Consider the following 14,068-nt stretch of genomic DNA (forward strand, 5'->3'; position numbering starts at 1 on the left):
CGCTTGTGGCTACTTGCTTGTTCCCTGGGAATCCGGGAACAGCCCAGGATCCAGCAGGAGAACCCCTTGTTTGCAAACCTGGCAGACAAGGGCAGGCAGATGCCCACACACACACCCCCCCCCATGGGGGAGCAGATGTTTTTTGTTTTTTTTTTCTCCCCTTGTCCCACCAGCGTCGTGGTTTTATTGTTTTGGGCTAAACCTGGACTGAGCGAGCTGCAGTCATGCCCAGTCTCTGCTAAAAAAATTAAAAAAAAAAAAAAATAAATCTAAAAATCGAATCAAACTGTGACTCCAACCTCTGGGTCCAGTGAAAAGAGACTTTGAGCTGAGAGTTTGTCGGCATAGGATCCCCTTAACCCGGCCTCTCATACACGTTGACCAGGAGGGTGAGATAAAAACCCTGCGGTACCCCACAGGAGAAAGAGAGAGAGAGAGAGCGCGCCCTTGGGGGCAGAGAGGTGCAAACCTCCGGGATCTCTCAGAGAAATTAAAAAAAAAAAAATATTAAAAAAACAAAACAAAACAAAAAACCCAAACCCCAAAAGACCGGAACCACTCAAGTGCAACTCCGTCTACCCCTGCCAGGGTCCGCAGGCGCATCCACTTCTCCTCATGATCAACGGTATCAAAGGCTGCCGGCAGATCTAAATGAATCAGCACGGGCACCTGACCTTTGTCCATCGGCAGGAGGAGATCTTCGGCTCCATCCCAGCACGGTCTCCGTATCATTCCCAGGTGCAAAACCAGACTGAAAAGGGGTGGAGGAAAATCTGAGGATTCCAGGTAATGCCAAGAGCCACCTCGCCGTAAAACGTTCTCGGCAAACCTTCCCCCAGAAAGGAAGGCTGGAGACGCAGGGCGATAATTAAACAAGCCTTGGCCGCATCAAGAGATGATTTCTTGACCATCGGCCTAACGATTCCTCCTCGGAGGGATGGCGGGACACCTCGCCCTTCCCAAGGGAAGCCGTGACAGTCTCCACCACGAGTGGACTTCACATCCCCCGGTAGATTTTACCGGCGATAACGGACACTGGGGTCCAGATCGCGAGGTAGAGCCCCGATATTTTTAATCTCCCCGTGACCTCCGTAGGGTTAAGAACGATCCTCATCGTTCTGGATGAGGCCAGGAGCCGGAGAAGATGAACGTTGAGGTTTCTCCTCCAACCTGCATGGATCTTCTCGCGTGGAGGCAGCCAACCTGGTCTGAATCTCTGATCGAGGGAGATATTAACCCCAGGATGAGGGGAGGGGGTGGAAAAAAAGGAGGAAAGGGCCAGAGAATTTTTTTTTTTTTAATTTTTTTTTTTTTTTTGCAAAAACTTAAAACCTCTCTCTCCTTCCGCCACACAGTCGATCAGATTTCAGGCGAGGTTTCTGCCATCGTCGGCATGCTGCCCTCCCTCCTTCCCTTCCCGCTTGAGACCTGCGATGGGGGGGGGGGGGGAGGGGGGGGGGGGAGAACGAAAAGCCGAAAAAAAACCAACTTAAGGGAATTTTAAAAGCGCAGTTTCTCCTCGGATTGCAGCACCGGGTGTGTGTGGGGCATCTCCTCCCTGGCAAGGTCAAGGTTGTAGGGCTGCAACCACCCTTACTTTGACCCTCCAAGCGCTCGCCCCGCACCTTCCTCCCTCGCCAAAGGCAAGCAGAGCCCCCCGCGAGCGAGGGGGAGCGGTGCTGGGATCCACCGTCGGCCTGAACGAAGGTAATCAGGTGAAAAACCTATCAATTAAACAAAAAAACAAACCAAAAGAAAAACACACTAAAAACCCCCGAATCCGGAGGGTCTTGGTGTCCCCAAGAGACCCCTCGCGGTAGGATGTAGGAGGGAGAGAGCCGCCAGGTTCCGACCGCAGCTGGATTCCTCCATCTCCCGAGAAAAAATAAAAATAAAAATCAAACCTAAAAGGCGAGATGAAAACGTGGAAGCGGCGCCGCTCTTCCCAGGGATGGAAGGGGGATCTGGCGGCTCGAAAGCAGGGCCGGAAGGTTGAGGAATTCCTTTTGGATTTTAAAACGTCTCGGATAAATCCCAAATTCCTCCCGGGTGAGGAGCAGAGCCGGTAAATTCCGGCGCGCTTTGATGGCAGCACCGACACGTAGGGTCCAGCGCGGCGCCCGCGATGCCGCGCACGGGCTTTGCCAGCTTTTCCTGGTTCTTTCCACTCCTTCCAGGTGTGGGATCTTTTTCCCGGGGTTCTTCTCTCACTGCAAATCCTTTGGGATTTTCCACGATGGATTATTATATATATATATATATATATTTTTTTTTTTTAGGCCACCATTTTAAAACCATCTGGCGCCAAGCCGCTATTTCGGTTTTGCCAAAAAACGAAAAAAAAACCAACCAAACCCAGCACCTCTCCCGCGTTTTCCCGGTGGAGATTCCCTTTGCCGCAGCTTGATGACTCTTTGTGTGTCTTTTTTTGCCCCCCTCCCCCCCCCCCCCCCAGGGAGAAGATCCCTTCACGGATGAAATCGCCGATCAGGACGTGGATGAAGCTTTGGAAGGTGGGGACGGCGCTGGGGAAGGAGCGACCGAAACCGCCGTGGCCGAGGTGGCCCAGGAAGGGGAAGGAGGAATGGCGGAAGCTACAGAAGCGGCAGTAGCTTCCAAAGAGTTTTCCAAACCTGAGGAATTTCTGAAAAATCTGGGGGAGCAAGATCAGCCCCCCAAACCACTGCTGATGCCCCCCTTCCTGCAAGACGACGAGCTGGAAGCGGAGGAGGCGCCGGCGGAAGCGTCAGCGGAAGCAACATTGGAAGCGCCTGCGACGGCTGAAGCAGCGGCGGCACCTTCGGAAGCCACCGAAGAACCGTCTGTGGCTCCCGAAAATCCCCAGGAACCAGCGGGTTCCCCCCAAAATGAGACTGAGGGTTGGGCTGGCAGAGAGGAGGAGGAGAGGAGCGAGGAGGAGAAGGAGCCGCTGCCAGCAGCTGCGGAGCCGCAACCGGAATAACTGTGAATATTTGCGTGAAGGTGATGATATAATCCACGATTTTTTTGATTGAGTCTCCTCCTTTTTTGGAGCGCCCTGCCCAAACATGTAGCCAGTTTGGGGGTTAATTCCCAGCTGCTTCGTTAAGGAGCCGCCCCAGTGCTTAATGCCTCTTGTTAAGATCCGTTGCGCTTCATTTCTGCAAAATTTAATTTTTTTTCTTTTTCTTTTAGGATGAAGAGCACAGGAGTTGGATGTTCCCCAAGAAACCCTCCAGCTGCAGCTCCGCCTGGGTTTTTTTGGGTTTTTGGGGTTTTTTTGGGGTGGGGGGTGGGAAGTTTTAGAAAGAAAAAGGCAAAAAACACCAAAAAAAAAACCACCAAACCAACCAAAACTAAACAAAAAAAGCTGAGGTTTGGAAGAATTAATAAAAGCATCGATTCAATCCCGGCAGCTCTTTGCATCCACGATGCGGTGATAAGGCCGGTGAGCGCCTCAGCCCCCCTCACCCCCCCAATCCTCTGTTTAGCGAAATTTTTTATTTGCTAATTCCCCCCAAAAATGGAAAATTTTCCTGTTGGGGAATGCATAAATTCTCATTGTCACCTCCCATTTGACTCTGTAATTAGGTTTTTTGGTTGTTTTTTGTTTTTTGTTGGTTTTTTCCTTGAAGCAGCAGCTTGATTCTCTGGAAATCTTGTTTGCGCTGGGGTTCGCGCTGGGTGAATAAAAGTGTTTCTCTTCAAAAAAACTAAAAAAGGCGTTTTCCCACAAAATTTGCAGCTTGCGGCAGCATCTTCCAGCTCCAAACCCCTTCCCTAAAGGATTCACCGGGGGGGGTGTGTGTGTGTTTGTGTGTGGAAATTGTAATGATTTGGTGTTTGCTGGGATGCGGAGGGAAATTGTTGGTTTTTTTAATCAAAAAATGCAGGTTTTTTCGACAAAAATATCCCTTCCCCCCCGAGCACATTTCTAGGCCAAAAAATGGAATTTTTATAAACGCACCCGCCAGTGGTGCTAATGAGTCCCCCTAATTGCAGCTGCCCCCCCAGTGCTGCACGGGGGTGCACCAAGCTCAGCCCCAATGGGATTGGGGTGGTGGGGGTCTGTTCCCCCTGCCCCCTCCGCGTGGGATGTTGCACCCCATGCAGTGCATCGCCCCGGGGTGCTGAGTGGTGCTTTGCACCCCCAGGGACAACCCCCCTTCCCCCCTCCCAGTGCAGCCCCCTCTGTGCATTGCACCCCACCGTACAGTGCAATTTGTGCACGTTGCACCCTGCTGTGCATCCCAGCCCGTGCATTGCACACCCCTGTGCATTACTGCCCATGCACCACACACCCCCGTGCACTTCACACCCCATGCATTACTGCCCGTGCATTGCACACCCCTGTGCATTACTGCCCATGCACCACACACCCCCGTGCACTTCACGCCCCATGCATTACTGCCCGTGCATTGCACGCCCCTGTGCATTACTGCCTGTGCATTGCACACCCCCGTGCACTTCACACCCCATGCATTACTGCCTGTGCATTGCACGCCCCTGTGCATTACTGCCTGTGCATTGCACACCCCCGTGCACTTCACACCCCATGCATTACTGCCCGTGCATTGCACGCCCCTGTGCATTACTGCCTGTGCATTGCACACCCCCGTGCACTTCACACCCCATGCATTACTGCCCGTGCATTGCACGCCCCTGTGCATTACTGCCTGTGCATTGCACACCCCCGTGCACTTCACACCCCATGCATTACTGCCTGTGCATTGCACGCCCCTGTGCATTACTGCCTGTGCATTGCACACCCCCGTGCATTACTGCCCGTGCACCACACACCCCAGTGCATTGCACACCCCGTGCATTACTGCCATACACTGCACACCCCCATGCACTGCACACTCCTGTGCATTACTGCCCGTGCACTGCACACCTCCATGCATTGCACACCCCGTGCATTACTGCCGTGCACTGCACACCTCCATGCATTACTGCTCGTGCATTTTGCACCACCATGCACTGTACATTCCTGTGCATTACTGCTCGTGCATTGCACTCTCCCTCATTGCACACTCTGTGCATTGCTGCCCGTGCATTGCACACGCCCACACACTGCACACCCCATGCACTGCACACCCTGTGCGTTGCTGCCCATGCATTACACACGCCTGCACGTTGCACACTGCACACCCCATGCACTGCACACCCCTGCCCATTGCACGCCCCATGTATTACTACCTGTGCATTGCACACCCCTATGCATTGCACCCCCGTGCATTGCAACCCCCATGCATTACTGCCCGCACATTGCTCCCACACACATTGCACACCTTGTGCGTTACTGCCCGCGCATCGCTCCCCCGCGCGCTGCACGGCCGTGCCCCGCCGCCCCCGCCCCGCGCGCTCCCCTCCCCGCCCCTCCCCTCAGCCCGTGACGTCACAGCGCGGGGCGCGAGGGCGCGGCGGCAGCGGGTGGGCGGGGCGGCTGCGCCGTGACGTCAGGCGCAGCGCGGTGAGGTCAGTGCGGCGCCGCTGCCGGACCCGCTGCCCCTCGGTGCCTGTCTCCCCCCTCCCCCCGCCGCGGCCGCCTTCCCCCCCCCCCCCCCCCCCCTTCCCTCTTCCTCCTCCTTCTCCTCACGCCGCCGCCCCCCGCGCCCCACTGGCCCTGGCCCCGGCGGGAGGGCGGCTCGCCCGGCCCGGCCCCCTCCCGCTGCCGCCGCCGCCTGAGGTAAGAGCCGGCCAAGGGGAGCGGCCCCGCCGCGGAGCGGGGAGGTGGGGGTGGGTGCCGGGGTGAGGGGGGGGGTGTCGGGATTCACCAACGCCTCATACGTCGCCCCGCCGGCGTAACCCGCATTGCGTAATGCGGCCGCTGCGTCAGGGAGGCCTACGTAAACTGCGGCGCGGAGCCCGCCCGCATCTGTGAGGCCTGCTGGGCTAACGGCGTAAGGCGCCGGCGCGGGGCCTCCGGGGGCGGGAGGCTGCGGGCGGGGGGCGGGGGGGCGCCGTGCGTCCCCCGGCGCTGTGCGGGGACCCCGCGGCTGGGCCGGGGCGGCGGGGAGCGGCCTGCAGCCTGCGCTCGTTGGGTTACGCCGTTCGCGTAAGAGCCAGCGCGGGACTGCGGCGTTTGCGTAACGGGGGAAGGTGGGGGAGCGGCGTAACCCGCCCCGCTGCGCCGTTTGCGTAGCTGCGGGGCCGTGCTGCACCGCTGCCGTAGGGCCGGCGCGGGGCGCATTACGCCGTTGGCGGGCCGGTGCGCAGAGTGCGTGCGGTGGGGCGGGGCGGGGCGGGCGGCGCGGGGGCACTTCCTGCCGCCGCCATTTTGTCGGCGGACGGGAGGAGGAAGCGTCGGCTCCTGCGCGGAGGCAGCGGCCAGGCCCGGCCCCGCGGCCCGCGGTGAGTGGCGCCGCCGCCTCCTTCCCCTGCCTCGCCTCTCGCACCGGGGGATCCGCACCGTGCTGGGGGGGACCGCAGTGGGCCCGGCCAGCGACGGGGCGGGCTCCCGTCGCGCCGTTAGGCCTAGGCCGCCCGCCCCCGCCCTGGCCCTGCAGCCAGGCCCGGCAGCCAGGCCCGGCGGCCGCTCGCTTGGCGCTGCGGGGCGGGGGGGGGGACGGGGAGCAGGGGCAGCGGGGTGTGCCGGTGCCTGCCGGCCCCGTGCCCTTGCGGGGGGAGGGCGGCGGGCCCTGCCCGGGCCGCCCCGAGGTACCGAGCCGCCTCCCCACCACAGGCCCCCCTCCGCCTCATGCTCCGCCGGTGCTCGGCTGCTCCTCGGGCCCCTTTGACGCTCTCCAGAGGGCCGTTTGCTCGCCTGGCCTTCAGCTGGTGGGTTTCTTTACATTTTTCACCTCTCTTTTCCTTCGTTGTTTTTTTTTTTTTTTCCCCTAGTTCTCTACTTTTGCAGGAGTTGCTTGGGAATTAGGAAGCTGGAGGGCTCGGCTCTGGGAGAGGGGAGACTCTCCTGTGTTTTGGGGCGCGGGGGTTGGGTGGGAAGGGGGAAACCTTGGCGCTGTTGGAAGCACAAGCCGGCCGGGCAGCGACTGCTCTTTCCCCAGGGATTTCGTGGGTGAGGCATCGGAGGAGCCAGGTCCTGGCACACTGGCGGGATGTCGGTTCGCGCAGATGCTCTGCTCCTTTGAAGCAGTAATTAGCCGCTGGTGTGAAAGTGAAGTACTGTCCCTGCTCAAATGCACGTTGGCTGCAAGAGATACAGCTTCACGTGGCTAATTAACGGCAGGGAGGAGAAATCTGTTATAAACCCAGGCTGCTCCCACCATTTATTAACCAGTGCATTCTTATCCCTCCTGACTCTAGCGCTTCCATGGTGTTTTCCTCAGCTGGTTTTTATTTTCAAACTTAAACCCCTACAAATAGTTTCTATGCTGAATAGCGTTCAAACTTCCCCGCTCTTTTCGGCAGAACTTTCCCCAAGAAAAACTCCTTAAAGCCCCGTTATTCTTCGGCATAACCGTGTAGCCCATCAAACAGTTCACAGCGTGGTTTTAATAATAAACACAGGCAGCGCCGTTGCTCGTAGGGGTGTGTGTTATAACAGGGGTGTGTTTATAGCCTAAGGAATTAAGCTGGTCCTGTGTTTCTGTCGCCCAGTGGATTTACGGGGCTGGGAAGGGACCCCCCGAGGTTGGGGGAGGCACCGCAGGGTTGCCGCTTTGCTGAGCTTGGGTTATCGGCTTCTGGGTTTTGTGTCTGCATTGTCCATCAAAGTTTTGGGGCCATTTCAGGGACTTCAAAAGACCCGTTGTAGTTTTACAGGGACTTGGTTTTACCTGCTTGTGGCGTGACGACTTCAGGTTAAGCTCAAGTGCTCTGTTTCAGCTCTGTTTAAGCTTGTAAAGTTCAGCTTGGTTTAGGCAAGTAAATGAACCAAACTGCTTTGGGCGACCAAAATCTCGACGATTTCAACCTTGTAAATCCTTAAAGGGCTGCTGTGACTTTACCGCAGAAGTAATTCATCTTTGGTGGGTTTATTAGGAACGTGAGTGTTTGCAGAGATGAACATAAATCGAATTTACATTGCCATGCATTTTTAGCATTCGGTTTAAAGCCGTGGGAGTTAAAGGTCGTCCTCGGCCATCTTGGTGTTAAGTGGGGGCCCCCTGCGTGTTTTAAATCAGGAGGCAAAAGAAAAGACTTTATTTCATCACAAGGGAACTTGAACCATGTTAGTGACTGTTAATAAATGTGATGCACTGGGCGGGGGGGGAACCACCGGTTGTTCCCACACAGCCTCTCATCTTTGCACTCTGGCAGAGGATGGAATTCCTCATTTAAAAGTAGTAAAACACGACTTTCCTGATTATTTTACACACACCCCCCCCATGTTAATTACTTAAAGCTGAATAACTGTTGTTGCTGTATTAGCTGATGATACTGAGTGTGACTTCGGTGGAGGTGACCAGCTATTAGCTAAATTGCCACAGGGCAGCTAAGCCCTCGTTAGCTTAAAATCCCGTTTCTGTTTTAAGAGGAAACGGGGATTGTTCTTTCCTGGGAGACAGGCGCAGGTAGGAATTGATCTTGCCCAGGCAAACAGTCGCTCCTGTGCTTCTGATTACTTTTCAGGAAGTTATTTTCTGTCTTCCGCAGTTAGATTGAGGGGAGCTGCGATGAAATGCCCCTCGTTAGGATTTCTTGGTGTTTTGGAATAATTTCTCCCAAGTAAACTTCTTAGTCTGGTAATTATCTACTGGCAAACAGCGTTTGGACTGAGTTCAGGAATGCAAACCATTTATTTGCAGGAAGATATTTCACCTTAACCCTGCGTGAAATACAGAGTACTCCGTCAAGAAGGAACCCGGACGCAGCTCTGCCAGCGAAAATGGGGTGAAATCTGTGGGGTTTGAGTCGGTGATAAAACTTAATGTCAGCATTCCCTGGATGTGGTGGTGAGCAGGGAGGGTAAAGGCGCGTCCCAACCCTGTTGCTTTGCTGGTGGTTGCAACAAGTGGTGTTTCATGAAATCTTACTTCCTCCTGGTTAAAGTGGCGGGGTTGTTGTGGTGCTGCCTTCCGAAATAGGGAAGGGGCACAGGAACGGGCTGGGATCTCATTTTGGGAGACAGCAGCGGGTGGATCATCGCAACCCAGCTGTGTCTGCTTGGGAGAGTTCTACAAACCCTAAATACCAATGGGAAGTGGCAGGTGAGGGATGGTAACGTGTGTAGGGAGGGAAAAATGACCCATGGTGGCTGTTTGGGGGGTGGGGGTGGGTGTCACCTCCTGGCTCGTCACGTGCCGTCCCTGTTAAATTCTAGGATGGATTGTCTTGGCTTTGGCTGAAGCAGCGAGCGGGGAAGAAATCTGTCCCCAGTACTGCTGGAGAAAGGGTGTGAGTCCAGGTTTTAGCCTGGTTCTTGAGGTCCCTTGCTATGAAAAGAAGAAAAACAAGGTCTCCGTAAGCTTACGAGGGAATTGGTAGGGGTTTTTTGGGGGGTGTAATTGCGTAATAGGTATTTTGAAGCTCTCTAACATCTATATCTGAAAGCTTTTGGAGAAATACTGGCAGTGGTACTGGGTTTTTTTGGGGTGAGGATTAGTGTGATTCAAAGAGCAGCTCTGCAGAACGGATGTGAAAGGGGAAGCTGCCCAGCAGAGCCAGGGGATCCCAGCACAGAGAGCTCACGTGCTGCTGCCGGATCCACCTCCTTCCCCGGGATACGTCCCCTGGCTACTTCGAATCTTAGATGTTTCAAAGCAGAACACCAAAATACTGTTTTTTCTTAGCTGGGATTAAGAAGACCCGGTTGTACACAAGCCACGAAGGTGTCATTACCTTGCTCTAAAACTTGGAGAATGAAGCTACAGATAAATCACAGCAATGGAAAAAGGGGCTGGAATTCTGCTGTACTGACACACAAACTAATTTATCTGTATTGGATCAGCGATGTGGAAGTGTGAAGGATTTATCGCTGTTGCTTGTGCTGCTAAAGCTCATGGGTGTTTCGGGGTTGGCTCGTAGTAAACCCCCTGGTTTTCGTTTCCAGCAAGGGCTCTGCCACCTTGTTGTTGTTATTAAATAGTTTAAAAGGGTTCGATACTTGTTCAGTATCGGTTTGGAGGAAATACAGAAAGGTTTTGGGTCAAGAGTGGAAGGTAAACTCTAGCGCAGAGGCTTTCTGCTCTGATCTCTCTGAGCCTCCAGGAACTGCGGTGATCTTTGGGGAAGGTGTCAAAAAACCCGGCGCTGGCGTTTCTCTCCACTTCGGTGACCAAATTAAGAGCGATTTTGGTGCCCCGCAAGCTTGCGGTGTCTTCATTCACAGTTCCTGCCTCCCGACGGACACCTCCAGGCAGGGAAAGCTCCGTCGTGCTTTCTGTACGGATCTGGATATGGCTTGGAGTGTCGGGGTGGGGGGAAGGATGTGCAATGCCTTCAAGCGAGACTGACGTTCCCAGTTGGAAACTGGGGAGGAGGACCCAAAACTTATCCTTTTAGGCACGTTTCATCCCTCTTTCTTGATATTTTTAAGCTGCTCCTTCAGGATCTTTGTGCTGTCTGTTGCTTTCACCTGAAACTGGAGGAAAACCGGGAGGTTTTATCCAAAATTATCAAGACCAAAGTATTTTGGGAAGTGCCAGCATATGTTTGAGGAGTGAAACTTGCCTCCTGATTCTTCTGATCCCTATTTTAATGGAAGATAACAGCTTTGTTACTGTTCCTAGTACTTCTGGGAGGAGGAACTTTGTGCCTTCATTAACTGCTTGTGTCCGTTATCACCACTCATTACTGCAAGTGGGAGGAGAGTTACTACTAATTATAACTTTTCCAAAAGGCTCGGGGTAGTCCTGCCCTGGCTCTCGCTCCAAGGGGATGGCAAAGCCTGAGGGAGGAGAGGGATGGCTTGGATCCAGAGAAACATAAAACAGCCTTGGGGGAAAAAAAATAAAAAATAAACCCAACCGAAACCAGGAACTGTTCAGTACTGAGGAGGACTTGGGCAGACATCCTGATCCAGAAAGTCCGTAAGCACTAGCCCAGAAGCAGGGAAATCATGGATCAGTTCGAAATTTGAGGCATTTAATGTTGGTTTGTTGCTTTCTGAAGAAAGTTTCATGATTGAGGAAAGAGAGGGAGCTGAGGGTGCGTGGGCTTTGTGGCCTTCGTTCCTCAAGGCTTAGCCCAAACGCTGATTTTTCTTCAATTGAGTTGTTGTTATAACACATTTCAAGGCTAATTAGCCTTTGCAAGCTTCTAATGCAGCTCAGAACCTTCCTGTAATGACAATGGCAAACCTGCAAGGTAAAAATTGTTAATTTTAAGACAGAACACCCACAAACCTGGTGTCTGGTGGGAAGCAAAGGGGTGTTGAAGCCTGCAAAGCAAACATGGTCCCTCTTGGGCAGCTGTAGAGCAAAATAAAATACAATAAAATACCTGGGACATGTCTTGTTCCCTGATAACAAATTATTTTGCTTTTTTGGGGGGGTTAATGTTGGAACTGACTGGCAGCGTGTGCTGTGACATCCTTGTGGGTGTCTGGTGGTAGATCAGCTAAAACCTGGAATTTCAGGAAATCACTGAAAAATACCTTTGGGGCGGTTTTCCTCCCCGATCTGGAGGTGGCTGGTGTGTAGCATGTCTGGGGCTTATCAAAAAATACCTATAAATCTGGCAGAATTAGTGATTAACAGGAGGGTGATTGAAGTAAGTCAGATTTTATTATTTTTTTTCTGCACTGGCTGATGTGAACTTGCCCTGTGACTTCTGGGGGAGTGTTGGAACAAAGCTGCATTTACCCGACTTAAAAATTGGTTTATTTGACTTACAAAGCGTAAAGTTGTGCTTCAGTCGCGTGGGTCCTCGTTAGCGCTGATGGATTATTAGGCTTAGCGAGCTGCGAGGGGTCAGACGGGCGCAGAGCCGTGCTAACGAAGCGGTTTGTGTTTTATTTGAATGGGCGCTGAATTAAATTAAAATTTGAGATTTATGGGTCAGTTTTTGCCTGATGTAATGAGCAGCACACTTAAAAAAAAATCCGAATAATGTTAAATGAATGCATGCGTAATTAGGTAATTATATATTTAAACAAACCTGGGTACTTCAGCAATTAAATAGTCTTTTACAGTATCATGTCAGCTTAATTTAATTATTGTCTGTCAGCACACCGACTTTAATAACAGAGATAGGAAAGAAAAACAAGCTTGAAAACTGAATTTATATCATACCTGCTAATTAAAATAATGTTTAAAACTTACTTGAGTCGTTGCGAGTTGATTTATCTGGGAGACTTGCAGCGTGCATGGAGCCATCAGCTAACAGGGTTGCAGATTATTTAAGAGAAGTTTATAATAAGTGAATTATAGGAAATGAGCTGCAATAAATGAACTATTTAATGAGCTGTAATCTGGTGGGCTGTCAGCGATGTGCAGTTGGTTGGGGTTCTCTTTGCTGTCCCCATCAGTAGCAGCTGCTTCTGGAGAGGCAGATCCTTGCGGCAAAAGTTACGGCAATGAGAGCGGAGAGGTGGGAAAATGGGATGCTGGGTGGGGGAGACTGAATAATTGAGATGCTTTTGTGGCTTATTTTGTGCACGAGGTCTGCTCTTTGGCTTAGGAATGTGCAGTTTGATTTATATTTTTAATAAACCCCTGTGTTTATTGAGGTGCTCGCCCCATAGGTGTTGGTGCTCGGGTATTTTCCCACCCGAAGATGCGAGCAGAGCCAGAGCTCCGTAGGGAAGGAGCTTGCGGGTAACCAGAGCCCCACACTGCTGCCACCAGCGAGTTTGGTCTCTTAGGGTGAAAAAGAAGTGGAAACTTCTTTTTTTCTTTTATTTTCTTTTATTCTTTCCTGTTTGCTGGAGTTGCCAGCGCAACTCGGTTTGTCTTTGGGTAGATCTCAACTTTAGGTAAGGTCACTCAAACCCTAAAAGTACTGAATTTGGGTGAAATACAGGCGATCTCACCCCAGAGCGGGGCTCTGCAGCAGATCCCCACGTTGCTCTTGGTGTCACCAAACGCTGTTGCCTGATGACTCCAGTCCTTCATCCCCGAGGCTGAGGTGGAGCCTAGGAGCTCTGGTCCCGAAGGCTGTTCCCTGGACTAAAGCCTCTCCTTTAGCTTTCCTGGTGGGAACATGCTGTTTTCCCTCCTTCTCAGACCTTTCCACAGCCGTATTTCCAGTTTTTATTTTGGTTATTTTGGGCTGGGCAGCACCGCAGCCGGATGAGTAACTGCATCTTGGTTCAGATGAGCGCGGAGAAAGTTCTTCAGCTCGTTTTGGGTTTATTGCAGTTTGCCCTCATAAAAAGGAGATGACGGGGATGCGTTCTCTGCTGCGTAGAAGCACAGGGAACCCGCTTGTGCATGGTGTCGGAGTCTTGATTGACGTTGGAGATCCTCAGTTGGTGGTTACAGGTCAACTTCTGAAAGCTTCTCCCTTTTCCTCAACTACACCCAAAGCGCTCTCTGCACCTAGTTGCATCGGCGGCTCTTCCAGAGCAGCTGTGGACTCTGTCATGCCACAAAAAAAAGTTCTAGTGGCCAAAAAAATAAGTGTGTATTTGTTATTTCTTCCTCTGGCCACAAGTTCTGTTGCTGTCAGGTCTTCCTCCCTGTTTCTGGCTGCTGCGGACACAGCAGGGAGGTGATGCTATGGCCACAGCTGCTCCTCCATGGTCTCCGGGTGGGTTGTTGGGATGCAGGGATGCGAGGCTGCCCGTCTTCCCTCCTTTGTGCTCTGCTCAAGTGGAGGTTTTTGGTCCTGCAGGAAGCGCTTGGCACTGAGCCGTTTCCCCTGGGATTGTCCTCAACACAAAATCAAGGTTTTCTGGAATATTTGTGCTCTGCCCATCGTCTTTTGGGTTGTACTTGCAATTTGGAAAACCAGAGAGAAGAATTTAGGGCTTACATTGTTTAAATTAAACTCGGAGATGATGCATTTAAGAATTTGGCCAGGCAGGGTAGGTGTGCTCAAATTTTTACTCTTCATGTTTCAAGTTGCATAGCTCCTTCCCCCCCCCCCCACCCCCCCCCGCCTTGTTTTTCTACAGAGAATGAAGGTACAGTGCAGCAAGTTAAAACATTAAGCAGGATGAACAAAGCCACGTTCCTGAAGCACCTTCCTTCTTGGAAAGTCATGAGACGGTTCTTAATCACCAGTTGCTCTTTTTATG

The 14,068-nt window shown here is 52.6% G+C and overlaps 2 protein-coding genes across 18 annotated transcripts in view; both read left to right on the forward strand.

Moving 5' to 3' along the window:
* Positions 1 to 3,700, forward strand: part of AKAP8 (A-kinase anchoring protein 8) — a 29,895-nt gene extending 26,195 nt beyond the window's left edge. For 3 of the 6 annotated variants that reach the window (XM_037407108.1, XM_037407106.1, XM_037407107.1), the window contains exons 13-14: positions 2,456 to 2,982; positions 3,175 to 3,700. In XM_037407108.1, coding sequence (XP_037263005.1) covers positions 2,456 to 2,962 — 507 coding nt within the window. In that variant the 3' untranslated portion in view covers positions 2,963 to 2,982; positions 3,175 to 3,700. Of the gene's footprint in view, positions 1 to 588; positions 2,400 to 2,455; positions 2,983 to 3,174 lie in introns of those variants that run through there. The other 3 variants (XR_005107290.1, XR_005107289.1, XM_037407110.1) reach the window with 3 other exon arrangements.
* A 1,887-nt stretch (positions 3,701 to 5,587) lies between these two features.
* BRD4 (bromodomain containing 4) overlaps positions 5,588 to 14,068 on the forward strand; it is a 74,862-nt gene continuing 66,381 nt past the window's right edge. For 7 of the 12 annotated variants that reach the window (XM_037407101.1, XM_037407096.1, XM_037407099.1 and 4 more), the window contains exon 1: positions 6,238 to 6,333. The gene's annotated coding sequence lies outside the window, so the exon portion shown is untranslated. Of the gene's footprint in view, positions 5,669 to 6,237; positions 6,334 to 6,664; positions 6,760 to 14,068 lie in introns of those variants that run through there. The other 5 variants (XM_037407093.1, XM_037407091.1, XM_037407095.1 and 2 more) reach the window with 4 other exon arrangements.

This window comes from Falco rusticolus, chromosome 13 (genome assembly GCF_015220075.1).
Source record: "Falco rusticolus isolate bFalRus1 chromosome 13, bFalRus1.pri, whole genome shotgun sequence".
Lineage (NCBI taxonomy): Eukaryota > Metazoa > Chordata > Aves > Falconiformes > Falconidae > Falco > Falco rusticolus.